Source organism: Ursus maritimus, unplaced genomic scaffold, assembly GCF_017311325.1.
Source record: "Ursus maritimus isolate PB19 unplaced genomic scaffold, ASM1731132v1 scaffold_25, whole genome shotgun sequence".
NCBI lineage: Eukaryota > Metazoa > Chordata > Mammalia > Carnivora > Ursidae > Ursus > Ursus maritimus.
The window spans coordinates 39,634,194-39,661,816 of NW_024425008.1; the positions used below are offsets into that span (position 1 = coordinate 39,634,194).

A 27,623-nucleotide genomic window follows, 5' to 3' on the forward strand; every position below is an offset into this window, starting at 1 on the left:
ATCCTGGCATGTGTGTGTGTGTGTGTGTGTGTGTGTGTGTGTGCAGCATATAGCAAGCTAGCTGGACCATGACCTCAGCAGGCTCTCCTGTGCAGGTGTCTTCAAGGGTATGGGAGGCCCTGGTGTTCACAGACCCTAGCAACCTGGAGGTGGACCCAGGAGAGGCGCTTTCTCGTCTGGGAGGCTGGATGGGGAGACAGAGAGCGCTCTAATTCATCCTGGGGTGAAAGCCGCATGAGTAACACAGTCCTGCAGCCTTTCCCAAAGCCAAAAGTAGGGCTGGACTAGAAGCCACAGGGAGATCCCTGTGACACCCTGGGCTCTCCCGGCTCGACTGCCATTGAGGTGGAGCACGAGGATCCCACAACAGAGCATGAAGGGGTTCCGAAAGCCTGGTCCCCTCCCCCTTTCTAATTCACCACGCAGACGCAGACGGAGGCTAGATGCCGCTCCGCACAGCACCACCTCGCAGGTGCAAGGGCTTCTAAGAGCTCTGTCAGCCATCATCCCTGCCCCACCACACGGCCAGTCCTGCTCAGCTGTCATCCTCACCCCTCTCACCCGCCCCCTCGACTCTCCCCCTCTCTCCATGTCCACACGTGTCAGCCCTCTGTGTGGAGCGTTTCCCCAGTTTCCTTCTCTATACTCAGACTCTGACCCCACTGGGTGACTCAAGGCCCTCCTCTTTCACAAAGACTTCACAGTTTGGGCCAATCCTTCCATGGCTTCCTTGCCTCTTACTCAGACAAGTCGCTCAGTATTTCCAGGCTTCAGGGTCTTCCTCTGCAGCATGGGAAGAATAACAGCATCTCCCTCACAGGGCAGTCCAGATGAGTGATCGTGGCAGCACAAACTAAAGCAAGTTCCCACTCTGTGTCCCAGGGGGAGTGCAGGGAAGGCCACCCAAACGTCTAGCGCCTCAGCCAGAGAAGGGCATGTGGCAGGTGTGCAGGTAACTTTCCGGGTTGCCAGCAAGCTACCGGAGCTCCCTGGAGAAACAAGGCACCTCAGACAGAGGATGCTCGCATTTCCATTGTATTGCTGGTTCTGTGCTCGATGAAAACAGAACAAAGCCAATGATACACTTGAAGCCAGAACTAGAGTGTGGTTGGGACATCCCTGCGTGGTGTACGCATGTTCTGAAAAGAATCTAGATTTCTCAACAAGAAGAAATGTCTATAAAAAGAGTCCCTAAGGGGGGAAAAATTTTTGAAAAGAAAGGGAGAGATATGTGAGGGTTCTTTAACTAAATCTTAATATCTTTGTTTGGCAAGATGACTTCTGAGTTTAAAGGGGAAATTAAAGTGTATTGGGCTTGGAGCTTCCCATATTCAATCTCAATTCTCACAGCTACCTCACAAGGTCTACGTTTCCTCCATGTTATAGCTGAGGAAAATGGCTCCAAACCACACAGCGGGGCTGGGAATCAAGCTCAAGTCCACCTAACACCAAAATCCATGCTTCTCCCCGCCATCAGTAGAAACAGCCAGGCAGTACGGCTCACGGCTGGGCACTTGTAGGCAATGTTCTGTGTCTCTGCCACCCCCACCCACCCGCTGTCCCAGAGGAAGTCCACTTTTGCTTAATGACCTCTGGGGTGCCACTGTTTTGTCTGGAAAAAAAAAAGTATCTACCCACTGTAGGGTTCCATAATCCACGCAGTCTTCCTAAAGTCTGAGGTGAAAACAGAAGCTCATGCATTTTCCCTCTCTGCTTTCAAGTTTTCAAGTCTTCCCTCTGTGCTTTCTAACATGCAGTTGCTGATTTTTTTTTTTGTCCTTCAAGGTTCAAAAATGTTTAGTTATATTTTTTCTAAATGTCTTAGTGTGTTAGCCAGCTTTTGCATATGCATTCTGCCATTTCTAAGACGTCAGGAGGAGACGCCCTCCAGCAGCTGCTAAATACCAGAGTTCATGCCCCAGAAGGGTGATGGCTGCTGCCTCTGTTCTCAATGTTCCTTAAGGCTCCTCCCCTGTCACTCCAGTGAGCTCAGCCTCTCACAGCTCAAAGCAGGCAGTGCAGCCCCTTCTTCTGAACTCTTTGAATCACTCCACAGATCTGCTTCTTAATATTCCAACCTCTTCCCAGGGCAGGAAGTCACAAGTGAAAAGACCATTTTAGGATTCCATCTTTACCCCAAAATCCCTTTACTAAAAATCTTTGATACTTGACTTTACATTTTCTTTAGATATACAGAATTTTCGCTGAAAAATCAGGAGCTTGTCAGAAGGGTGTGGAGGTTCTGAAGCCTTCCAATCACATTCACACCTTGGATTTGACAGAAAGGTGGCCCTTTGGCACAAATTAAGGCCCGCTGATTCAACAAGCCTATTGGCTAGTCTCTAGCCATCCCCCAACCCCGTTCCTACTGCTTTAAATCTCCTATAAGTAGTAACAGCAGCACCGACTGGTGCAGACACTGAGCACTTTGTTATCTCATTTAGTGCCCTCAGCAAATTTAAGAGAAATCCAAGAGGCTTGGGGGTTCCATGAGTTGCCCCAGGTCACCCAGCAAGCGGGTGCGCAAGTAAATGAGGCAGCAGGATTCAAACCTAACTCACCAGTTAACTCACCAGAACGCACCAGGACTCTCCGTCTAATCATGACATAATGCCACTTTCATCACAAAATAGTTTCTTTCCTCCTAAAACAGGCACTTCTTCAAGCATATTCTTGCAGATCACTACCACAGCAGAAGAACCCAGAAGGTCCTCTTTGCTGGGTCAATTACGAAAGAATGGGAAACAGAAAAGGTAGGGGGTGCAGGGGGAGAGAGGTCCTGAAGAGTGCTTTCACCTCTGGCCCCTTTCCTCCTATTAGAGGTCAGACAAGCAGCCCCTGGAACAAACGGAATGAATCCGTGCTCAGTTTCCCACTCACGTGTTTACACCCCTGACTGGGAAGAAAGACCTGATGTGACACGTCTCAACTAGGAAGAGAAGGCGAAATGCCTCCATGTCTGTATTAATTAACCACTGCCTCCTCTCGGCATTTCTTTCCTGGCCCCTCACTCTGGTCAGTGAGTCATGAAATGAGGACAGGACTCCAGGGAGGTGAATACCACAGCTGCACAGCCATGAACCAGAAATGACAAGACACAGGTGGTTAGCAACTTTCCTTCCCGTGGGTCTCAGCTCCCACACACCACCGATGCATCTCTAACCCAGGGGAGCACAAGTGTTGTCCCACAACAGAGTATGAATCTAGAAAGTTCATCTGAGCCAGCACAACCAGCCACTTAAAACTATAGCCTTAACCCGTCCAGCCCGGTAATGTATATGAAACCCTGGAACGTTTCACCTTTGCTGAACTTTCAAGCCGAAATACTTCATTACACTTGAGAGCGTAGCTGGCACGAGCAGCCTAGTTCTTCCCCACTTGCTTCATGAGGCCCATTTGTAAAAAACATTATTAATGGTCAAGAGATTCCAATAGAATTTGCCTGCCAAGATTTATTTGGCAAAGGAAAGATACTCCATCTCCTGAAACATAGGTTTAAAAAGTCCGTTCCAATCTTCCTTTTGCTAAACGTTACACCAACTCGCTTAAGAGAAAAACTGCAACTCTGTGCAAACCAGCATTTTAAAAATGAAATCCCAGCACCCAGGCTTCTCCGGCACTTACCCTCAGTGCTGGAACCGATGACGTCTTCCACGCCCAGCACTTGCCTCCCCCGACCCAGCGGTGGGGTGTGAGCGGGCACGGGGTAATTTAGAAGAACCGCCTTTCCTTCGGGGTGGGCTGAAGGAGCACCCTCTTCTGAAGGCGGGGCCCCTCCATCTGCGTAGGGAGGTGGGGCTCCCCGGGTAGGATCCAGTGAATCTCCTTCTATCTCTGATGGAGCCGGGCCTCTGGTCCCTTGCTGTCTGGAAGCCTTGACTCGGCCATTTAGACCTGGGGTATCTACCCCACCCAGAGCTCTCCCCTCTTTGGTTTGAGGGTCCAAGGTGGCAGATTCTGCTTCAGGGTAGAGAGGTCGATCACTAGCTGTCAGCTGTGGCAAAGGGGAGGCCGGACCTCCTAAAGGTCTTGGCTCAGCTTTCGACTGGAAGGAAACGTCAATACTGCTGTGGCCATTCCATGCGTCCTCTGGCTCACCTGGGGGGTATTCCACTTCTCCTTCATTCTCATCATAATAATCCAGATTGTCCTCAGTGTAGTCTCTTTCCGCGGCTGCAGTAGGGCCGAAGGACTGCTCCAGGGGAGGTGAAGGGTGGGCTTTGGTAAGGTCTCCTCCAACAGTGGCTGGCCTGATATTGTCCAGTGGGGAAGTGCTGCCGATATGAAAAGCCCACACTCCAGGAACCCCCAGGTTGCTCTGTCTAAATAAAAAGAAAACAGTGCATGACAAAAGTGTCCATTTACCCACCATCCTACAACAGCGAGCAATTTATTTTAAAACTGAAAGACTATTCAGATCAGATTCAGAGTTTTCACTAGTATAAAACCAAATAAAACCAGGCCTACATGCTGACTAAAAGGATTATACTGGAATTTTGACATAAACTACCTCTTATTTAACATTAGGTTTCAGAATGCTAGACCATCAACTTAGAAATCTGCTCTAAAATTCACATGTTTTGTCTAAAATCTGGCTATTTGAAAACAAAAAGGGAATGTAGGAATATTTTATACTTTCTCTACTTTTAACACACTCAGGAAAATGTATGCTTAAAAATCTTTGCCAAACACTTAAACAATAATGACTAGTACATACTTTGAAACTTAATCATGTACCCAGTGCGTAATGTTCAATACAATCCGCAAGGTAGGGGCAGTGATCATGCCCAATATTACAGAGGAGAAAACAGGTTTAGAGAGGCTAGCTAAACTTCTTAAGGTCATACAACGAATAATTGGCAGAGCTTGGACTTGAATTCAGCACTAACACCAAAGCCCATGCTCTAAACAACTACATTATGTCAGAAAACCAATATACTACAGTCAATCAGCATCTGAATTATCACTGGTCTATAGAATGTTACAGACATTTCCCTGTTTAATCACATGGATTAACCAATTAACTAATTGACATGGAACAATGAGTCAATGTAAAAAAACTGAAAGAGAAATAAATGCCCACATCTAAAAAATGTTGAGCAAATGCAGAACAAAGTTAAGGGGAATATAAGAAAGTAGTTTAGTCAAAATGCCACGAGTTATAGGTGAGACGTGGATCTGGAACCAGAGAGCTCACGTGTTTTCTTTACTAGAAAAGAACATGGACTCCATTCAGTCTTTCAAATGTTTCAGTGATGTATTATTTAATCAATGATACATTCTAAAGAGAACAACTACCTATAAGATTTCTAAAAATTAAAGAAAACAAACAAACAAACTTTGAACAAACAATAGTCTGGATAGCTTGAAAGCACCAGTTTCTACACTTCTTTGGTGTATGTGCAAAATTCCAGGCTCAAAGTCCCCCATGCTATGGGATTTCCTCAAAAGTCAGTCAGTGGGGTTTAAGAGTTAATGACTAATAAGATAATACAAAATTTATCAAATCCTTATAAGAATAAGAGACTTTTGCTCATTTGGGTAGGTATTGAACGCATTCACATGGGTCCCTATAGCAGTAATATATTTTTTAAAAAGATTTTATTTATTTATTTGACAGAGAGAGACAGCCAGCGAGAGAGGGAACACAAGCAGGGGGAGTGGGAGAGGGAGAAGCAGGCTCCCAGCGGAGGAGCCTGATGTGGGGCTCGATCCCATAATGCCGGGATCACGCCCTGAGTCGAAGGCAGACGCTTAACTACTGAGCTACCCAGGTGCCCCAGCAGTAATATTTTTCAATACAATTCTGAGAATGTCTCTTTACTTCCTCTCTCCCTCTCCGCTGCTCCCTCTCCCTCTTCTGTGTGTGTGTGTGTGTGTGTGTGTGTGTGTGCACGCACACGCATATAGTTGTTTCTACTGCTATTATAGTTACTTTGGGGAAAGAGGAGCAGAGAAAGCAAAACCATGATCCTCTGTGCAACATGCTACGTATACCTGGCATGTTCTAAGATTTAATGTTGGTGTTTTTGGCAAGCAAATAAGGAACACTTTAGTAAGAAAATAAGAGAGAACCCTGAAGATCTGAGGGTACTGCCTTTATTATCACATCAGACGTGTTGCAGCGGCGAAATTTCTTCTTAAAGTTAGAGAAAACTATAAAAGCTTCAAAGAGTAGGAAAATAAAAGTTATGGCAGAAAGAAACTAAGTAAAATAACCTTCTAATGAAATATAAATCACTACCTTGGCTTTTGTCATTGTGCGTTATGGAAAAGTAACCAACTGGAGTGTATCCTAAAATACAAAGTCATCTGGAAAGCTTAGTGATTGAATTTAATTTATTTTCTAGAAAGGAAAACAAGGCTACAAAATGGGATGACAGCGCCTTCCTCCCTGGGTCATTAGGAGTAAGTAAGAAAACCACATAAAATGCCTAGCATGAGGCTCCGCACATAATTAGTACTTAGTAATTACAATTTGTCTTCGAGGAGGTAGAAAAGTATAATCTCAAAAAATACAAATGGGTGGATTCATATTTAAATTTCCAGAAGAGGAGTTATGCCAAATCCGCTATGAATTACATAATTTATTACCTTTAAGCTTCTAATTATGAGACAAATTTGAGGAAGACAAAGATTCTATTGACTAGGAAAATAACTTTATTCTTTAGAGATACATACTGAATTATCTAGTATTTAGTATGAGGATGATGTTGGCAATTTACTTAAAAATTCTTAAGCAAAAAAAAAAAATGATGAATATTGGCAAAGTGTCAACAACTTCTAAATCTAAGTGATGAGATTTTGGGCGTTCATTAAGCTATTCCCTCCACCCTTCTGTGTATTTTTGAAAATTTAAATAATGAAAAGTAAAATAGAAGATTAAATGGAGGAACATTTCTACAATTTAGAGGTAGAGAAGGCCTTTCCAAGAATAACAAAGATCTGAAATCATAAAAGAGCAATAACTTAGCCAACCCTAAACTTACAGCTTCTAGATGGTAAGTAACTTTAAAGATGAACAACTGGACAAAAATATCTATACCGTATGAGAGGATTAATTTCCTCACTATATTTTTTATTTGTAAGAGCTCTTTGGACATACCCCAACGGAAAACAGCAAAAGACAGGGGCAGAGAAGTCACAAAGACAGATAATGGCTATTACACATACGAAAAGGTGTTTGGTTTCACTAGAAATCAAAGAAATTAGAGGTGAGAGTATGAACATTTGACACCGACCAGATTCACAAATATTGAAAAGAAAGAAGCTGCCAATCACAGCTCCATCTTATTGGTGAGGACATAAACCAGACATTTCTGAAGGGCAGTGTGTTCGTGTCCATCAAAATGTTCGATTGCGTATATAGCTTTTCTCAGCAATTCTCTCAAGAAGTTATCTTTCGTGGAAATGAGATTCTTGAGCAATATGTGTTATGCTGTTTACCGCAATGATATTTATAAAAAGAAAAATTTAAAAAACATGTTAAATGTTCATCAATAACTTAATAGTGTAATATAAATACGACACGATGTTTTATAGGCTTAAAATGATAAAACGAACATCTTCCTGAAAGATACCTATAAGACAGTGATCAATGGGAAAATGCCGCATGTATAGCAAAAGAACCATGTTGGTTTTAAAAAGTTTTTGCATATTGCTTAAGTCTGAGAATGACTGCCAACACTGGCTATCACTTGGAGTACTGATAGTGGGTAATATGTGCTTTGATTTCATATTATGCTGTCTTGTTTGTGCTCTTTCTTAAGTTAAGCATGGCTTGTACTAAGGAAAAATCCCTGTGTCAGTCCCACGTCTTCTGACCTCATCAAGCAACTCCGAGGTTTCTAGGAAGCATCAAGGATACAAACGACGGCGGGCATGGAAGGAGGTAAACGGGAGCCCTGTGTGGGTGCGCGCGCACGCGTGTGTGCGTTTGTTCCGTGGGGTCTCTATCACCGTGGTGGGGGAGCGCAACTGCTTTTTCCTACAGGCTCTTTGGCCCCCACTGCCTCCTGTACCCTGAGTACAGTTGGCGCTCCTTCCAGTGCTCCGGAGCCGTTGATCCTCTCATCTGCTGACCCTACCAGAGCGCAGGCTGCTAGTGTGCGGAGCCGGGGCCTCACACATCTTTGTATTTCAAGAGCTCGGCCCATTGTGATCTCTCAGTAATGTCTGGGGAGTAGAGAATCCGGCGGCTCCAGAGGGGAAGAGGAAGGTGGAACCAGAGAAGGGAAAGCAAAGGGCTAAGTTTTCTCATGTCTGGACCAAAGGGCAGCCTCGGTGGAGACCTAAAGATGCCCATGGTGGGTCGTAAGACTGGGAAAAGAGACCAGGCTTCGGCACAAAAGAAGTCGCTCGGGACTCCAGGCTCGTGTTCGAATTTTTGCCACCGAGTAGCTTCGAGGTCACAGGCAACTTAACTTCCCTAAGCTCAGTTGTCAAATTGAGAAAATAGTAGAACTTACCTCCTAGGATTCTTGTGAGTTTTAATTAACTTCTGGAAAGTGTTTTACACAGTGTTTGGCAAGTAAGAAGCTCTCAGTAAACGTCAGCTCTAGGTAACCATATTTGGTGGTAGGGCTGCTCCCTGGCCGCTGAGCAAAACAGATGGCATGCAGAAGTGTAAGGTGTTCCAGTGCCCAGGAATAATGTCGTGGAAGGGAGAAGCAGTTAAGCAAGGCTAAGGAACCAATGTATTCTGCCTGGCTTCTAGACCAGGACTTGGGAAAGGAATATAAGCAAAGATATTTTTTCACAAGCCCTGAAATTAATAAATATCAACTGGTGCAAACCCGGATATGGTGATACGTGGACTGACAAACAGCAAAAGGGGCTTATTCTTACCCTAGCAGGGTAAGCATCTGATGGGCCTCAGGAATGCGCTGGCTACCTCATGGAAAACCAACGGTTTCAGATAATGAAGCCACACGGAAACCCTGAGACCTCTAAATGCTACCCATGTGTCTGGTTTTCCCTTTTCCCCAAATAACACTATTCTCGATTTAACTTTTAACATGTATCTGTCTAAAAGACTAAATCACAACATCTCCTCCTTGTGAAATGATTAACCTGGAAAAATCTCACTCTGGGCAATTACATTACTGGATAATTTTTATGTGGCTCCAAGAGCAATGTTTTTCATAGCAAGCCTCAGTGGCTGTGCAAACACATACACACTGTTCTGTTTCCGGTATCTATACCCAATAGGGCAGGAAGAAAAAGGGTCTTTTATATTTTGGCGAATTTGCTCCTCCCAGGGTCTAATCTAGTGTCTGGTTTTGACCTGACACCTCCCTTAGAAGCCACCAAGATATTACTTAATGGTCTTAGTGGCACTCGAGTTTGGGTAGCTCCATCGGGTCCTAACATCAGACAGGGAAGGGTTTACTTACTGGTAGAGATTTTTCACAGACTGTTCAGTGCTAGTCAAGCTGAAATAGGGTCCTTCTCTCTTCGAGTCATCGACCTCCCCTCGGCAGAAGCCCACCCGGGCGGGAAGCTCAAGCTGGACGTTATAAGACTCTTTGGGGCGGGTTCCAAAGAACTGAAGGCCATTGGCAGGGTACAGAAGGAGGGCGTAGGTATCAGACTCATCAGACGCCAAAACTGCCTGGAAAGTGTTCAGCTATGAAAAACAAAAAATAGGAAATATTCTTAATAAAACAAACAAGAAATGAAAAACAAAACAGAATGCAAGCAACGCATCATAAAGTACAAGGGTCTTCCCCCTTCTCAGGATTCCTCCAAATTGCTTTTTTACATTATATTCTTTTCAGTTTCCTCTACAAGTTGTAATTGTGTAAGCTATATTATTATCATAATTCTCTTTTATCATTTACGTTAATACTTGAAATATGTATAGGTAAGAATCACGGGTTCCAAAAATAATGTTTTTAAGGTTTCAAACTTCTCTCATCCAAACCTCTTTAAGAACTAAGAGCAAGTACCAAAATTAGCCAGTATATTCCTACAGCTGCTGCCCTAGTTTACTGCCTTGGGCACTCAGGTGGATCACTCATTCATTCATTCATTCATTCACCTGTTTACTGAATGCCTATGATGGGCAGGCACGGTGTTAGCCATTGGCTGATCAAAACGCCTCCTTACTGTTCTCACAGCCTCCTCTCTTTTTTCTTTCATCCGCCTTTCATGCCAGCACCTGAGCTATCCGACCCTCCTTTCACAGACCAGGAAACAAGACAAGGGGGCTAACAGATCTGCCTAAGGTCAGGTAGCTAGTACTCGGTGGCAGGCCAGCCAGCTCCAGAGTCCGTGCCCTGCACCACTAGGCCACCCCAACTACTCCATAGCATCCCATTCAAGGTGGTTTATAACTGCCCCAAGCTTTTTCCCAGGTTTAGATCCACTGCATCTTCATTAGACTATGTCATAGCACCCCCCCACCCCAGCCCTGCCCCTTCCTTTCTGCCATGTACTTTATCGCTTCTGTATTTTTGTTCATGTTTCCCTGTGCTGGGAAACCCTCCTAATCTTCTAATGCCGCCCTTCTGAGATTTTCTGTGATTCCCTGTAGATTTATTTCTGTTCTCTGACCATAACACCTGGTGTTTCTGGTTACCATTCTGGTTACCATCCACCTCATTTTGCCTGGTTAGCTGTTTGTTTGTAAACTCCACTTATTAATAATTCACTTGCACCTTAATTCAGCCCAGTGCCTACGAAGCTACACATTATGCTTGGTGCTGAAGGAATAGGGAGCAAAGGAAGGGAGACTCTGCCTGGGACAGTCTGACACTTAGAACGGCCATGGCTGGAATTCAGGAGAGTTACTGGAGAAGATAGTAGAGGCCAGAGGAGGGTGTGTGAACGTCAGGCTTAGGCTGGGGAGGCGTCACAGAGGTGGCCTGTGAACATTCATAAACACAGGAGGAGCCAAAGCAGACCAGAGTGAGACACCAGGAGTCTGAGTTAGCCGCAAACTCTGCGCCCAGGCCCTCATAAAATCACTCCTTAAGTTCAATTTACTCTTGTATTTTCAGCCAGACACTTTTTGCCTTAACCTATGTAACGCTCTCTCCACCCACACCCCCACATGATCGGTTAGGAGTACTCCTTATTTTATTTTAAAAAGGTATTATATTTAGGACTCTGAGAACTCTTCTCTCACTAGTCCCCCTCTTTTTACAATTTGGTAGGGACCTGGGAGCTATTTATAAATACCACTACTTCCCAATATGTGACTCTTAGAAATCTTATTTACTGGTAAGGGGTATTATCTCTCCATTTCGCTAGACAGACAAAAGTAGGCACAGAGAAGAACATCACATCTTACTAAATAAAACAGCAAACAACAGGAAAGTGTCCTGCATTTTGTTCTGTCCTGGACCCTTCCCCATATGGTGCTCAGACTCTTCCAATGTTTATGCTTCCTTTCAATACTTAATTAAAAAGTATAATTTTGACACTTTGCTGACAGGACACATCAATTCAGGTGTTAAGTGTTTGTCAAGAAGAAAAGCAGCACACAATTTTCTTTTTGTTCTCTAACATAGAAACACTTACCTTATTTCGCTTTCTTTTTTTCCTTTTTTAAAGATTTATTTTTAAGTAATCTCTACACCCAATATGGGACTCGAACTTACAACCCCAAGATCAAGAGTCACATGCTCTACTGACTGAGCCAGCCAGGCGCCCCTGCTTTCTTTGTTTAAGCTCACACACTTAAAGACGGCAGAGGTGGGGGGCTCATGTATTTGTTATTTTTGCAGTTGTTGACTGTTCATCAGCAAAACTTGACTGTTGCACAAACAAGAGGCAAAGGATGCTTTCTAGAGTTTCTCAAAGCTAGGAAACCATAACTTCTGCCGAATGTAAGCAAAGCCTGTTCTGCATCATGTCCATACATAATATATATTACATCGTCGATGAACAGTGATTCCATAACATCAGAGTACTCCTTGGTCAGAATCAACAAAGTTTGGCTAGNGAAAGAAAAGTACTTGAGGAAGAGAAAGGACCTGTTGTAACAAGCCAAGCTTTCGAAGCTCCTGGCATTGATTACTTACAACAAATGTAAGATAGGAAGAATCCTGATTCTAAGTTTAGAGAAATTCTGTGAAGATAAGGAGGAGGGGGTACCACAGATTGTGAGGGAACTGAAGGAGATGGGGGAGGAGGGGAGGGAGGGAATAAACAGAGCTGTGAAGGGGAGCGTCTGGCTTCTACTGTGGAGTCTGGGAACTTAGCACTTTATTTTATTCATTCTGTCAGTCAAATTCATTTCGATGAAAATTTATTCGGTGCCTTTTATACGCCATCCCTGAGCCAAGCACTCATTATACAGGTGGCAAGCCTTTATTTAATTTCCTTGTCTCTGCTGAAAGAGGCAAAAAGGAGGAGTTTAGATAGAATTTATGATCCCAAAGTACAGGCCAAAAGAGTTTGTTTAAAAACCACCCACACACCAAATGATCATTTTTAAAGTTCTCTCTCTTGGCTCTACAAAATTCTACATCTAACTGTTAAAGAGCACACTTCATGAAGTCCTGGAGGACTCAGCCTCCCAAAGCACTCCTCGACTAGCTTCCAGACCGGAAAGGTCTCCACATTCCCGGAGACGAGCGCCTTTGCAAGAACCGCACGTGCTCTGTCTCTGAAGATAAACCCTCAGATGGGCTGCCAAACCCCACAAAAGGGTCACCGGTTCCCAACTTCCTCAGGATCCCAGGGAGGACAGAGGGGGCCTCCGCGGGAAGAGGAACAGCACAGAGAGGATCCGGGCCAGCGGTTGCCTTGCTTCAAGGTTTCTGCCATCCTGTTATCCGAAAGAGAGAAAAGCCAGAGTTGTCAGCAGAAACCAGGGTCTGACCCTCTCTTTCAGGTATGGGACATCACCGAGCAATGCTGACTTGACACTCAGCAGACCCAGCCTGATGAATTTCATGCCCCTCCACAAGCTTCTAAATTTGCAATTCATTTAATTAATTTCAGCCATCTGGCCAAGAAACAGAACAGTGCCAGCCTTGTCCCAAACAGGTTTGCCTATAGTGGCTTACAAAAATTACAGTGAAAATGAAGAAGTAGGGTAACTCCTACAGGGGTCACAAAGTTCTCCTTCCCGTCTGCCTTGGGGTCACATGCTCTCCACAGTGGTGGCATCACTGACTTCCAGCCTCCAGGGTTTGGAGTCTGCACTAACCTCCACTCCTTGATATACTGCTCCATCCCCCAGCATCTGCAGCTCACTGTCAAAGGCACGATCTCCTCTCATTCATTTGTATGCCCTAAATCATACAGATCCTGCCCAAAACTCAAACATCTGTGCTCTAGTCTCAATGTGACATCCTTCCTGACACTTAGTCTTTAGCATTTCATTAGCAAACTTAAGCATTTCATTAACCAATTTCCATATATGTCTCTATTCAGTACATCTTCATAGCTATATTTTAGCCCTCAGGTTAAACGTTTTCGGAGAGACCCCAGACCTCCCCTCTTCTGGACTTGAGCTCCAGAAGTCAAAAAGCTACAACAAAGTCGTTCTTTTACCTCTCATTCTCTCTGCGGATTCACCCCCCTCCATCAACAACAATCATCCTTTGAAACAAGTCAACACGGTTTAGGCCTCCGAGGGGCAACCTTCCGCTCGTGTTGTGTGACTGGCTCCACGACTCCCCTCATCCATGTCTCCCGCCTCAGCTCTTTCAGTCTGCTCCCAGGACAAGGCCTTACTCAGAACAATTTCTCCTTCCGCCTCATTCTCAAGATCCATGCTTTCCATCCTTTTGGCTCAACTTAAATTCCAGGTCAACAAAACATCCCCCATATCACACAGATTTGTGTGGCCCAGTTCTCCATAACTCCCATTTCTCAAACAACAAAACAATTCTCCCCCGCCCCCAAAAACCAAAGCTGAAGTAAACACGAGTCCTCTTTATGTCTCCGTCAAGTTCTCTGAAGGTCAATACCATGACTTCTTTGCCCCATAAGGTACCTATGACAGATGAGGAGTCTCAGATTAATTGAACTGATAAACACTATTTGTTTTTTTTTTTTAAGAGAGCCAGCGTAACGCACACCCCCCCACCCCCCACCCCGCCGCACCCCGGCAAGCCAGGGGGAGGGAGAGAATCTTAAGCAGGCTCCACGTCCAAGGCTCCCAACACGGCAGATCTCAACGACTTTGAGACCAGGACCTGAGCCAAAATCAAGAGTCGGACACTTAACAAACTGAGCCTCCGAGGCAACCCCTATTTCTTCACTTCTTTTAATTTGCAGTTACAATTTGCCATTCCTGCCACATCAGATACAACATCCTGTCATACCCACCATGAATATCCATGGAGAGAAAGGGCAGCAACTGAAACAGTTTCAAATGGTGAAGATGCCATTCCTCTGATATCTTCAAGTTTCCAGTAACTTTGCAACATAGGGTTAGTGTGTCAAGGTTTAAGAAAGCCACATAGAACTCACACAGCCCTTCAGGCAAGGCAGATCACTGTTTGCCAGAATCTATCTCCAAAGAACTATTAAAATAAAAACTCAAATCACAGGGCTCTTTAAAGTATGCAGAAGAACCTTCAATGTGGGTAATTGAAAAAACATCCTCTCTCCAAACAGAACCCTTATCTCCTTTCAAAAGGAAACAAATTCTGAAGCCAACTCAGCATATGGCAATGTCTGAAGAATGATTTTAACTAGAAAAGTAAGAGTGATGGAATCTACAAATCTTCCTATACTTCTCACCCAAAAGAAACTAGACAGAAGTTGTAGTTCAGAAAACCTAGTATTTAAAGACTTCTTAGGCAAAGGCCTTACATCCCAGTGTCTTTACAAAATAGAGAAATTTAAAAACCAGAATCTGTTCCTATCAAGCCAACACAGAGGAACACAGATTGACTGAGCATTCACACCCACTAGGTCTAAAAGAATACAATGACTACTTAAAAATGTCACCCTACTTAAAAGTGCCACCTTAGTTAATTCTGACAACAATCCTGTAAGGTAGGCATTGCTCCCCCATTTTACAGGTTAGGAAATAAGAATGGGGCTGAGTCATTGCTTCCAAAGTCACTGAATAACCTTCTGTAATGCACGTCTTCATTCAAAATCTTTTTATATCGTCATGGTCTTCACAACCACCCTGAAAGTTGCGTGAAAGGGTGGTATTTCCATGCTACAGATGAAATTGAAACAATAATTAACAAAGTCACCTTGTCTGTATTGTAATTTTTGGTTTCAAATAAGCTGTAAAAAATGGAATCTTAAAGCTCTAGTGTAATTTCGCCATCCCAGCACTTCTGTGCAACTGTTCATCTCCAATTCATCCCACTCAACTCAGCTTCATCCTTGTTCTGTTGAAAAAGTAAAACAGATGCAGCTGAATTCTCTTCAGAGCATCAGAATACTAATTTGGAAGTAATAAGGTATCAACAGCATCCTTGGCAGCCAATTTCATTGCAAGTTCATTCTTCCTTTGAATGAAATATGATTCCAAATACTCTTCTGATACTAAGAGCACATCAAGCTTTATTGGAAGCCTTTAGAAAAAGCACAATTATTATGTCCACCTACATCACTTGAGCCAAGAAAATGGGTCTTGCAAAAAAATGTGGGTTAAAAGCAATAAAAAAACCCAGGGCGCCTGGTTGGCTCAGTTGGTACAGCATGTGACTCCTGATCTTGGGCTTGTGAGTTCAAGCCCCATGTTGGGTGTAAAGATTACTTAAAAATAAAGGCAAAAAAAACCCTAAGAATCAAGAAATGTATACTCTAAACCTGCCTTTGCCTCACTAAGAGCACAATTCACAACAATTGCATTATCTTCTATTTGCCATTATCTGTGAAATGCAAACAATAATTCTTGTTGTACTTATCTCGTAGGATTGCTGTAGAAAGACAGTATGATAAAATAATTGTTTTAAGAATTAACTAGATGGCTTGAGTAAACAACATATATAATGATTGTTTTAGTAGTCTTTCCTTTGAGTCGTTACCTTCTCAATACAGACAAAAAGAACTCTGGGGGGAGAGGGGGTAGAAATCCAATCCCTTGCTTAAAATCCTTCAAAACCTACCCACTGCCAAAGAAACAAATCCAAACTCCCACAGAGCATGATCTGTCCCCACCCCATGGCTTTTTCATCCTCATGCCCAACCACCCTTCCTATTCAGTAATGCACCACACGGAAGGTGCAAAACACAGTACACTTTACAGCACGCGGGTGTACATCACATGCTATTTCTTCTGAGACTGTTCCACTGTGCTCAACTCAGATTCAAAGCTACTTCCTCATTATAACCTTCCCAGATTGAGTCTCCTAACCAGGAAGGTGCCGAGTTAGTCTTCTTAAGTGAAGATGCTATTACATTTATCATATTGAACATAATCAAAGTCCCCACTAAACTATGAGGTCCTTACGAGCAAAGAGTATTTCCTTTCACTGTGTCTATACCAGTTCTGAACCATAGTAAGTGTGCAAAACCAGTTTGCTGGATAAATAAATCTTAACTACATTTACATATAAATTGCTTATACACACACTTATATGCATATGCCACATATAAGATACATATTTACAAAAAAAGACTGGCAGAAAACACAATAATGTATTAGCAGTGGTCACCTCTGGTTGGTGGAATTATAAATAATGTTTATATTCTTATTTTCTAATTTTCTAAGTTTTCTATGATAGGTATGTTATATTTAATTTTATTTTACTTTTTAAGATTTATTTACTTATTTTAGAGAGCGCACAAGTTGGGGGAGGGGCGGAGGGAAAGAGAGGGGAAGCAGACTCCCTGCTGAGTGGGGAGCTGCTGCCAGGCTTAATCTCAGGACTCTGAGATCACAACCTGAGCGGAAATCAAGAGTCCATTGCTCAACCAACTGAGCCACCAAGCCTCTAATTTTAAATAAGTTTTTAAAACTTGTATACAAAAATGAATGAATGAGTGAATGAATTAATTCAACATGATGAGGAGCCTTATCTTATTCATCTTTCTCCAACCCTCCACCTAGCCCAATGCCCTGCACAAAGGAAATACCCAATATATTTGTTTGAATTGAATGTATTCTGTTGAATTGAATAACTGAAATGTCAAACCACATCTGTAAAACAAAGTTAATAAACAAAACTAAATGCTGCCTGACAAAAAATGAATGTCAAAAAAAATCACAATTCAAATATCTTTTATTTCTAGATCTTCTTAGAATAGCTTTTTGGGAATATTTCTCTTACAGAATACAAAACAAAATGGCCACCATCTTGAACTACTTAGTGAGAGCAGGCAGGCTGCTTAATCTTTCAGGGAGGGTATGTGCCATCTTTCTATAGCTAAGAAACAACTATGATGAGTCAAATAAAGATAAATTCTAGGAGTTTCGGCCCCTTGAGAATGAAATTTTAGATTCAGGTCTTATTTCACAGGAGGAAGCCCTTACCTATTCCAGGATTGAGGCAGGTCCCCATTTGCCAAGCCACCCTGGTCCCAACTGATGTCCATTAGGAGTACTTTAAATGTTGCTGCCAAGCCTTAAGACTGGGAGCTCAGATTGTTTACCTTCTCAGGTAGACACTTTAAAACAAATAGAGGACAGTCTCCTGTAAACCACGGAGCATGTAAACTGATGTCTGCAGAGTAACTTGGCAAAAGCTATCAAGAACCTCATAAAAAGTGGATCCTCTCTGACCCACCAGTTCCACTTCCCGGAATATCAAGTAAGGACATGTGGAAAGACTTAGCTAAAAAAAAAAAGAAAAGAAAAAAAAAAGTGCTTCACAAAATTATTTATAACGATGAAAAATTGGAAATAACCTTAATGACCACTGGACACAGTGGTAAATTCACTGGGTAGAATATTATGCAGATATTATAAATGATGTTGTAGAAACATATTTAGTGACACTGAAACATATTTACAATACACTACCGAGTGAAAAAAATAGTTTACAAAACAGTATGTGCAGTGCCAACCCATTAGTGTTAATGGACAGTGACGGATAAATAGATAGTAATAGGAAAAAAAACCTCTGGAAGATACAAATGAAAATGTTTAACAGTGATTATCTTTGAGTGGTAGGAAAATGAGTGGTTGTTCTTTTTTAAATTGCCTGTATTTGCTGATGTTTTCCTTCGATGAACATATAATTAGAAATAATTCTTGTATACTTAGAGGGGATTCCAAAAATCAACAACCAGACAGTGAACTGCCTTGTGTTCTGAGGGCCTTCGGCATCTGCACTGGGGCCCTCACACCCGACCCTTGCTAGAAGTAGCCGCTCTCAGACCCTTAGAGGACGCCTGGAGAAAACAGCCTTCTTCACCTCCAAGCCACGTCAGCCCTGGTGCCTCCAAACGGCACAGCAGGTTCAGCACGAGAGCGGACTCCGAAGAAACTCCAAGCCACGCCCTGGGTTCCAGCCCAGAATTCAAACCCATCCCTCCATTGGCTCGGCGGCCAAGCACCCCCGGTCGGTTACCTCTTCTGAGGGCGGCACGCGGCTGCTGGCCTCCTCGTAGGCGCCCACCTGCTCCCAGGTGGCCAGGAAGGCGTGGGTGGGGGTGAAGCGCGCCGCGGTGCGCGGGAAGCCGGCGCGCACGTAGCGGGCGGCCAGGCCCAGCACCGCCAGGGACGTGTCTTCACGGTACAGGACCTGGCCCCTGCCCCGGCTCGTGTCGATGTCCGCCAGGAAGGGAGCGATGGCCGGAAAGTCTGTGGGGAAATCATCGTCCACGTACTGGGTCTCCCTAGGGAAGTCCTGAGTGGAGATGATACCGTTGGTGCCCACCTGTGGAGCAGAGGGACAAAAGGTGACGGTCGTGTACGAGGCAGGAGGCCCTCGGGCGGCCACCACAGGTCCAAATGTGCGCGCCCACCCTGCTACGCACGGAGGGAAGGGAACCGCCTGGGGCTTGAAGCTGCCCCTTCCCTACCCACGGGGAACCGGACTCCTTCAGGACGACCAGCGCAACTTCAGCCGGCGCCCCGCCCGCCCTCCCTACCCCACAGCGCGGTGCGATAAGTCCAGGAGCCCTAAAACTCCCGGCTCACGTATCTTCTCACTCCCGGCATAACGCTGGAGAAAACCTCCGGGTCCGAGGAGGGAACACACTAGCTCTGCAGACGTGCATAGCCTTCTCGGGGTCCTTACTGGAAACCCTACTGGCCGCCCCAGCATCCCCAACTCCTTTTCTGCCTGGGACGCTTATGTAGCTACGAATTTGTGGGTCTGAATTCTTGCTCTTCCTCTCGAGGTAAAGAAAAGCAAGCCAGACAGCAGCACCGCTGCAGAGCCAGGTCCCACCCCAGGGGCACTCGGGGACAGCCCGGCGTGCGGACTATTTCCTCCGCTTGGAAGGCAGGGGTTCGGTGAGATCCACACTACATTGACCGGTGGAAAGAAGCTGCGAGAAAGCTGCCGGTTCCCACACCAAGCGGGGGCTGAACTTACGTAGAGGTAGCTGAACTGGGCTTCGTAGAAGCGCAGGGGACTCGCCAGCTTCACCGGGGCTGAGCTTTCATCGTCGCCTTCCTGCAGGAGCTGGTCCCCCCGCGACTGCCCGTAAGGGAAGAGCTCGTCTGGGTGCAGCGCCCCGGCCCGGGACAGCAGCAACAGCAGCAGCAGCAGTGGCGGCGGCGGCAGCGGCAGCGGCAGCTGTTGCAGCGCCAGTCGCCGGGCTGCGTGGTCCCCCCTCATGCTCGCTCGGCTCCTGGGCTGCCCGGCGGCAGAGCGCGTCCCGGCCCGGCCCGCCTGCCCACTAGCTGCGCCGCGCCAGCCTCCAACCTGGATCCCCGCGGGCGCCCGGGCGGGCTGGGACTGCGGGCCCTCCCAGCGCGCTGACTGGCTGCCGCCCTCGGCCGGGGACCAATCACAGGCTCGGGGAAAGTTCGACAGCGGCTGCCACATCTGGTTCTTGTTAAAAGTTTTCTAAGGCAGCGGTCGCGGGAGCGGCGGGGCTGGCGAGGTAGAAGCCTCGGGCCGGGGCTGCCCGGAGTGCTGCTCCGCCTCCGCAATCCGAGAGCTGCAGGGCTCGCTCCCGCCCTCCTGCGGGGACTGCTCGGCGGGGTCCGCGAGCCCCTCCCCCGACACCAAATGGCTCGCGAAGTCCGAGGGCAGCGGCGCTGCAGGAGAGGACCTCAGCGCCAAGGGGGTACCCCGCAGCGGCGTGCGCAGCTGCTGGCTGGCGCGACGCCCCCCGCCAGGCTGGCAGGGCGAGGGTGTGGCGGGGGGGGGGGGGTCCCGGGCGCCCCTCGCTCTCGAGGCGTCGCTGCCACAGCTCCCTTGCTCCACCCAGAGACGCCCTGCCGAGATGCGCGCTTTGTATGAAGCCGGAATGATTGGGCGGGGTTGGGGGGGCGCTAATTCCTAAATTCCGGCCCCCATCCAAAGGCTACCCGCCGAAATGCCCACCGGTCTGGTTCTGGGTCAAGAGAGCTCTGTGTACCTTTCCCAGGGAAAACGGGACCTGGAAAGACCATGAAACACTACCGTGTGTGATCGGCTCCATGTGGGGCATGGAATGAAGCATCCCATTTGGGCACCAAGCGGAAATGGGTGAGGCGCCAGGGTAGGGGTACTTTGGGTCTCTCACCCGCTGCCTTGCAGGCATCGAGGCTGCCCTTGCGTTGGGCAAGGGGGTGGTAACCTGAGCCGCTCCCTGGGACTGGAAACCAGCTGCTAGATGTGGGGGAACCCCATCCACCACAAACAACCCCTCTGTGAAGCATCAGGAACCAGACGAGATTTTATTACCACTTTTATTATCAAGAGCTTGAAATTTCCCAGATAGTCTGTTTTCTCTCTCTAGCCCCCATGGGGTCCTTGGAAGCAAAGGTATTTAAAAAGAAGGAAAAAAGCAAACCCTTGGAAATGGCTTGAGGGATGTGCAAAAGACAAATTTCTTTTTGTGGGTGTTTATTCCAGTTATACAAATCCTTCTGGGCCCACAGGGCCAAGCCCTGAAAACTCTGAAGATACCAGACTGTGAGATTCACAGTATCAGCACAAAATGGAAAACCAGCCCAACGCAGTTTGCTTCCTCCGACTGCAAAGAGTTGTATGCTTGTTGTTACAAAAATGTATTTGTGCTTGCACATATATGTTCCCATTTCTATGGGAGATAGATATTTTCACTGAACTGAGGAGGAAATAAGGCTCAAAGACATGATGTGATTTGACCTAGCCAGGGTCACCTAAAGTTACTCTTGATATAAAATCCTTCACCAGCTCTCTCTAGGTTTTCCAAATCTCTCAATTGAGCATAATAAAGAAAAGCTAATATTTATTTGGTGGTAATATAAGCTATCAGCTACTACTATAAGCTACCAGCTATAGGCTAGTGGCTTAAAATGACTCCCAAGATCCCCATTTTATGCTGTTCATTCCCTTGTATAATCCCCTCCCCTGGAGTGTGGGCTGGCTTAGTGACTTTTAACCTAGAATGTGGCAATAGTGACAAGAAGTCACTTCAGTGATTAGGCCACATATGTCTTGGTCGCAGACCCTCTGTCACTGACTGATGACGCAAGCTGTTATGTTGGGGAGGCCCACATGGCAAGGAACTGAGGGCAGCCTCTGGCCAACGGCCAGCCAGGCACTGAATTCTGCCAACAACCATGTAAATGAGCTTGGAAATGGATCCTTCTCATCACATCTTGAAACAATACCTCATCTCTGGCTGACACATTGATTGCAGCCTTGTGGGAGACCCTGAAGCAGAAAACCAGATTCTGGACCCAGAGGAATCATAAGAACTTAATAAATGTGTGTTGTTTTAAGCTGTTATGGTTTGGGATAATTTCTTATGCAGCAATAGATAAATGATACAGCTAGACACAGTGCTGAGGAATTTTTTTTTAAAAAAATCAGTTAGTTATGTGCCTTGCAAGTACCAGAGCTGGGATTTGAACTCAGTTCTGTCTGATTTCTAAACCTCTGCTCTTTAGCACTAAATCATATTGCCACAAGGTCCTTTGCAAGGCAGTTCTAGCCTACCTCTCTAACTTCAGCTCTGGCCACAGCTACCATTTTAGCTCAGACTTTAGTTCTCAAATGCGACCTTCTATTTTATGGTGTGGAATACCTTCACATGCTAGTGCCTCTACCTGTAATGCTTTTCCCAATCAGTGTCCTCTAGCCAACACTCATTCATCCTTCATTCTCTTTCCAGAAGTTTCCTGGAAACCACAGTCTGATTTAGAATCTCCGTGTGCTCCGTGCATGCCATTATCATATTGCCAATCCCACCGTATCTCCTGTAATCCCTGACTGCCACATGTCTCTCTCACTCTTAGCACCACACCTCGAGCACAGGGCCTCTGTCTTATTCGGGGCCTGGGGCAATGCTTGCCTGGCTCATCTAGAGAAATTTAGAGAAATGTTTGTTGAATGAGTGAAGCAAGCCAGCCAGCCTGGGGCTAAGATCCATGTCTGCTGACACAAATGAAGCATTCTTTCCCCTACAGCACCTTTCCTGCTAATCTGACCTGCGTTTCCTAATCCTCTTTACCAGGCTGCAGCCACCTTCCACTGTTTCCCAGCTTTTATCATTCTTCCATCCATCCATCCAACAACTATTTCCTGCCAGTTTACCATGACAAACACAACTCTCGGCAAGACACAATGGAGTATGACGTGTGACCCCTGACCTCAAGAAACTCTTGCTCTGGGGCGCCTGGGTAGTGCAGTCGTTAAAGCGTTTGCCTTCTGCTCAGGGCATGATCCTGGCGTTCCGGGATCGAGTCCCACATCGGGCTCCTCTGCTGGGAGCCTGCTTCTTCCTCTCTCACTCGCCTGCTGTGTTCCCTCTCTCGCTGGCTGTCTCTCTGTCACATAAATAAATAAAATCTTAAAAAAAAAAAAAAAGAAAGAAAGAAACTCTTGCTCTGGGGTCAGGGAAAATGAGTATAAATATGAAAAAGCAGCAACACCACAACATAGCACAGACTTAGCAACAAAACAGGCAAAAAGAGCGGTCGCACCGAGAGGATGTCACTAGTTTCAAATCTGAATCTGATGCTGAGTACAAGGAAGTACAGCCAATAGGGCAGGGGCTGAAAAGAGCAGTGCTGGCTCCCTGGCTGCTTCGAGTGGCCGAATTCTGCTTGAAATACGAGGCTATAGACGGTTGTGCTTGAGCAGACATTCCTTTGAGCTCTTATTCTAATATTATTTTTAAAACACTGTGGAACCCCGTGGTTTCTCCTTTAAAATGTCACTCTGTGTCTTCAGGAAAAGAAAAAACCTGTCATAGTAATTCACTGGTCAAAGCAAATACTGAAGAAATACTACTCTTGTAGCCAGTCCCAGAGTAGAATTTCCATGCCTTGCCAGACTGGCCGAAGAGGCAGAGGCTCCTTTTGGGTTGGCAGTTATAGAGGACCTCTAGAGACGTCTAAGTCCTCTTGGATCGCATCTGCGCGGTAGCTCCGAGCATGACTTGAGAGGTAAGAGGATTTAGGTACAGAACTTTTTATCCCAAGCCAGGAATGGTACCAGACGCCTTGCCGATAGACCTTGTCAAGAGTCTCCACGATTATATTTGTGTGTGTGTGGTTCTACGCCTGTTAGAAATACCGAGACTTCAAGAATGATGATACTTCCTGTTATTTTAATCAAGAGAATGAAAACACATTTGCTCCACAGTGTGGCAAATAGATGTGGGGATTCAAGAGCAAGTTCTATGTATAGCCCTGACTGGTATGTGTGTGTGTGTTTGTACTGGAGGTGGGCTTGGCAGAAAATGTTCTGGTTCTTGTTGTGCACAGTGATTCTTTGCATAACTTTACTATCCATTAAATTCCAGGGTGGGTATATTAGCATGTAGAAAAAAAGCCAGGGCTGTGCAAATTAGCACATCTCTGCAGATTTAGGCTTAATCGAAATTGTTAGGCCTAAAAAAAAACTATTCACGGCTCAGAAATTCTGAGTAGTGCTTGGGATAGATTATTTGAGATCCCTACATTCTAACGACCTCCAAATATATCCCAAGCCCTAAGCTTTCACTTGAGTTTTTCATCTATATCCCTCCGCAGGTGGGATGACACATCAAACCTACTTCTAGAATTAGATCCACGACTCAGAAGTTCTGAGTTTTTAGTTTTCGTTAGTGGCAGCAATAGCCACTCCTTCTTGATTACCATTGCCCTGTCTCCCGTCCTTCTCAGCTCTCACCAGCTAGCTTTCGTGGCAGAAACGACAGGTTAGCTACCCAACCCGTATTCCCAATCTCCTCCCTTGCGTGAACCCACCACAGACGGAAGGAGATAAGTGCTCTCTTGGCTTCTCTTGCAGCTGGAGTCACCATCTAGTGGAGTCCGGGCGAAACCCCTAGCAGTTTGCTGAAAGGCTGGTGATTTCCGGGAGGGCTCTTAACTTGGGGATTTCTGGGGATAGTTGCCTCTTTCCCCGTTCTTGCTGCCTTACATGTGGATGTGTTGGTTTGAGTTTGGACAACCCTCTTCTGACCATGAAGTGACAACCATGAGGACGAAAGCATGGCAAAGCCAAGAGACAGATAGGAGATGAGCGTCTTAGTTGGTGAGTAACTGCCTACCTCCAGACTATTTGCTACGTGGGCAAACACACCCGCGCTGGTGTGAGCCGCTGTTACGTGCAGCACTACCTAATCCTGATGCTTGGCTAACTCCTTTCTCTACATCTTTCTAACACACAAATCTGACCACCACATGTTCCTGTCTAGGACCGTTGGGTGGATCCTCCCTCACCTGCAGGCTGAACCGTAAGCTGGAAAGGCCCTGACGCCTGGCCTCTGTCTGTCATCTCCTGCCTTTTCCTACCTGGACCTTTAGCAATAACTGAACTACGGGTAGTTCCCCATCCACACAGGTAGCTTGACTCCAGGGTGCCCCTGTTTATGCTGTTCCTTGCCTGGAACAGCTTCTTACCTCCTGATGACCCCTCATTGCCTCCAGGACTCAATTCAGACATCACTTCACATCAGCGGCCTCCCAGAGTTCTGGCAGCCTCTGAGGGGCTGAAACACCTGGCACACTCCCATCTCAGGTCCTCACCAAAAATACTGAAGTGGTCTATTTATATCTGTCCCTTCAACTGCTTAAAAGGGCTTCAGGGGTAGTTTCCATATAATGGCACACTTTAGTCTTCTTTTCTTCTTAAGCACTCTTCTGGACTCGGTACATCTATTTCAGATCACTTTTACCACAAGCCTGAGCACAGAGAAAGAGACAGGCCTTGATAGGCCACTCGAATGCAAACCAACCCTGGAGGCAGGACTGTATCTTCCTCATCCTAAACGTCACAGGTCTAGCAGAGTACCTGATACAACCTTCTGGGCTGTTCAGTAAACCACTGCTGATTTGAATTGGGGAAAAGTGTTGTAAAGAAATCTTCCCCAAAAATAAATAAATAAATAAAAAGAAATCTTCCATAACTCCCACACTTTTTTCCTGAATAATCTACTCCCCAATTCTTCACATATTAGTTATATTCTGGATTGTTGTGGGATAAAAGGAATTAGAAGGTGTGGCTTTTACGTTGGTAGCCAGGATACCTTCACTACTAATTATACTTGAAGGTATTATGGCTAACGGCATTATTTTCCTCTAGAAAGAATGGTGCAGAAAAGCCAAAATTGTTCTCTCTCTTCTTGTAACTCCACTGCGAGCACAGGCGGAATCTCATAAGTTAGCGCTTAACGTCAGCATCCATCTTCTTCACAAAGACTTCTCTCTTCACCCAGACAGTAAGTTCCTCAAAAGATCTACTTTTCACTTCCTTTAAATACTCCCACCGCTATCTAACACAATGTTGAATAAATAGGGCTGGTCAACTTCTAGTGAGTTGAGTGACTGCCCAAAGGTGACCTCAGTGTGTGCTGTCTCCGTTGGGTAGTGGCTGTGGTTGTGTTTCTAAAGGCTGTTGTCCTTGGCTTCATCTGTGCTTCTTTCCTAGACATCCTGTGCTTCTTACCAAATTGAGTCACCTCGTTTCTATTGCATGTGACCTGCTGGCCATTGTCCCTTCCTCTAGAAGTCAGAGCATGAGTCAGAACAATGCTAATGAAGCCAAAGATAATAATAGCGAGCCTAACTGAACCTTTATATTGTACCAGGTTCTAGTTCAGGACTGTATATACATTATTTCATTAATCTATTCAACATATCCAGTCCACAGGTGAAGAAAGAGCTGAGAGGGATTAAGCAACTTGATAAAAAACTCAGCAAGAATTGAAACCAGAATTCAAACTCAGGTGGTCTGACTCCAGGACCCAAGCTTTTAACCTCCAAAGACTGTGTATCTGATTCTCTGGTAGACCAGTTACTTTGCTCAGTAACGTGTTCATAGACAGTACCTTCAATTCTGTAAGCCTGAAAAAGGTAATTCGTTCTAATATTCCCTACCATTTATAAAGTTGGAATTGTGTTATCTTTATTGAAAACCATCTCGTGCATGTTTAGGGAATTACAAATACCTAAACTTTGTTGAGAAAATATGACCCAATACCCTGAAGGAGTCTGCAATCTAGATTTGGAGATAATAATAGCTATACTTGATGGAGCATTTATTATATAACAGACACTATATTATTTGCAATCCTTACAACAACCCTACAAGATAAGGAAAATGAGATTCTGAGAATTTGACTTGCTCAGGCTCTAACAACTAGCAGTAGCTGGGCTAGGATCTCATGGCCCCAGCAGTGGCATCAAATGTAAATATGGTTGTGTTTCATGCAGTGAGAGGAACCTGGTACATAAGTCATCCAGAATGACCATGAGCAAAAAAATGAGCCAGCAATCTTCCAAGCATAAGCATTAGAAATAACAAAAACAACAAGTAAATGAAGAAAAAACAAAAATGTGAAGGCTACAAAATCTTCTTAGTGCTTGATTCTATTAATATGTGGATAGATTCCCCGAGCAGTAGCATGCCCGTATAAGACACTATTCATGTGTCTTTATAACGTAACACTACTACCAAGGTTAGCATGAGTAAGAACACACTCTCAGGTTCTAAATGACGTACAGCAGGCTATTCTCCATGGCTGCCCTCTTTTGTTGTTGTTTTGTTTCTACCGTAGACATGTAGCCTGATAAAGATACTCCATGAATTGGCTAGGGTGCGTTTCCACTGCCACAGTAAAGCGCATCCAAGAGAAAAGCACTATTTTAGCGTACAGTCGTAGTAAGTAAGTGTCTCTTTTTGGACCTATTTGTCAGCCAGCTTATGTTGGCAAGGCCCTCTGGGATATGGTCTTACTCCCAAATCCAATGTTTTACAGCTATAGTTCTCAACAATAGCTGCACATGAGAATTACCTGGGAAATTTTTTCTCTCTCAAAGACCAATTAAAACAGAACCCCTGGGGTCAGACTTGGGTATCAATATGTTTTAATGTCCTCAAGGTGATTCAAAATATAGTCAAGTTTGAAAACCACTGTTCTGTACACACCTTATAAATCACTTGCTGGCCACTTTGACCTAATGAAAACCTATTTGTAAGTCACTGGTTTTTTGACCCTACTCTTAATATTTTTTCAAGATAAAATGGTCTCTTCTAGAACTATGGTACAAAGCAGTAAGGTTTAAATAAATCATTTAGAAGTATGAGCAGACTCACTATACTTTTTTTTGGAGGAAACTATGATTTTACCATCTCTGTGGCCCACCTCTGTGA

The 27,623-nt window shown here is 45.1% G+C and overlaps 1 protein-coding gene across 4 annotated transcripts in view; it reads right to left on the reverse strand.

Annotated features, from left to right (window-relative positions):
• Positions 1-19,683, reverse strand: part of NID2 (nidogen 2) — a 57,644-nt gene extending 37,961 nt beyond the window's left edge. For all 4 annotated transcript variants that reach the window (XM_040641830.1, XM_040641828.1, XM_040641831.1 and 1 more), the window contains exons 1-4: positions 19,416-19,683; positions 18,444-18,752; positions 9,396-9,628; positions 3,625-4,322 (exon numbers count right to left, since the gene is read on the reverse strand). In XM_040641830.1, the coding sequence (XP_040497764.1) occupies positions 3,625-4,322; positions 9,396-9,628; positions 18,444-18,752; positions 19,416-19,661 (1,486 nt within the window). In that variant the 5' untranslated portion in view covers positions 19,662-19,683. The remainder of the gene's footprint in view (positions 1-3,624; positions 4,323-9,395; positions 9,629-18,443; positions 18,753-19,415) is intronic.
• Positions 19,684-27,623: the final 7,940 nt, after the last annotated feature.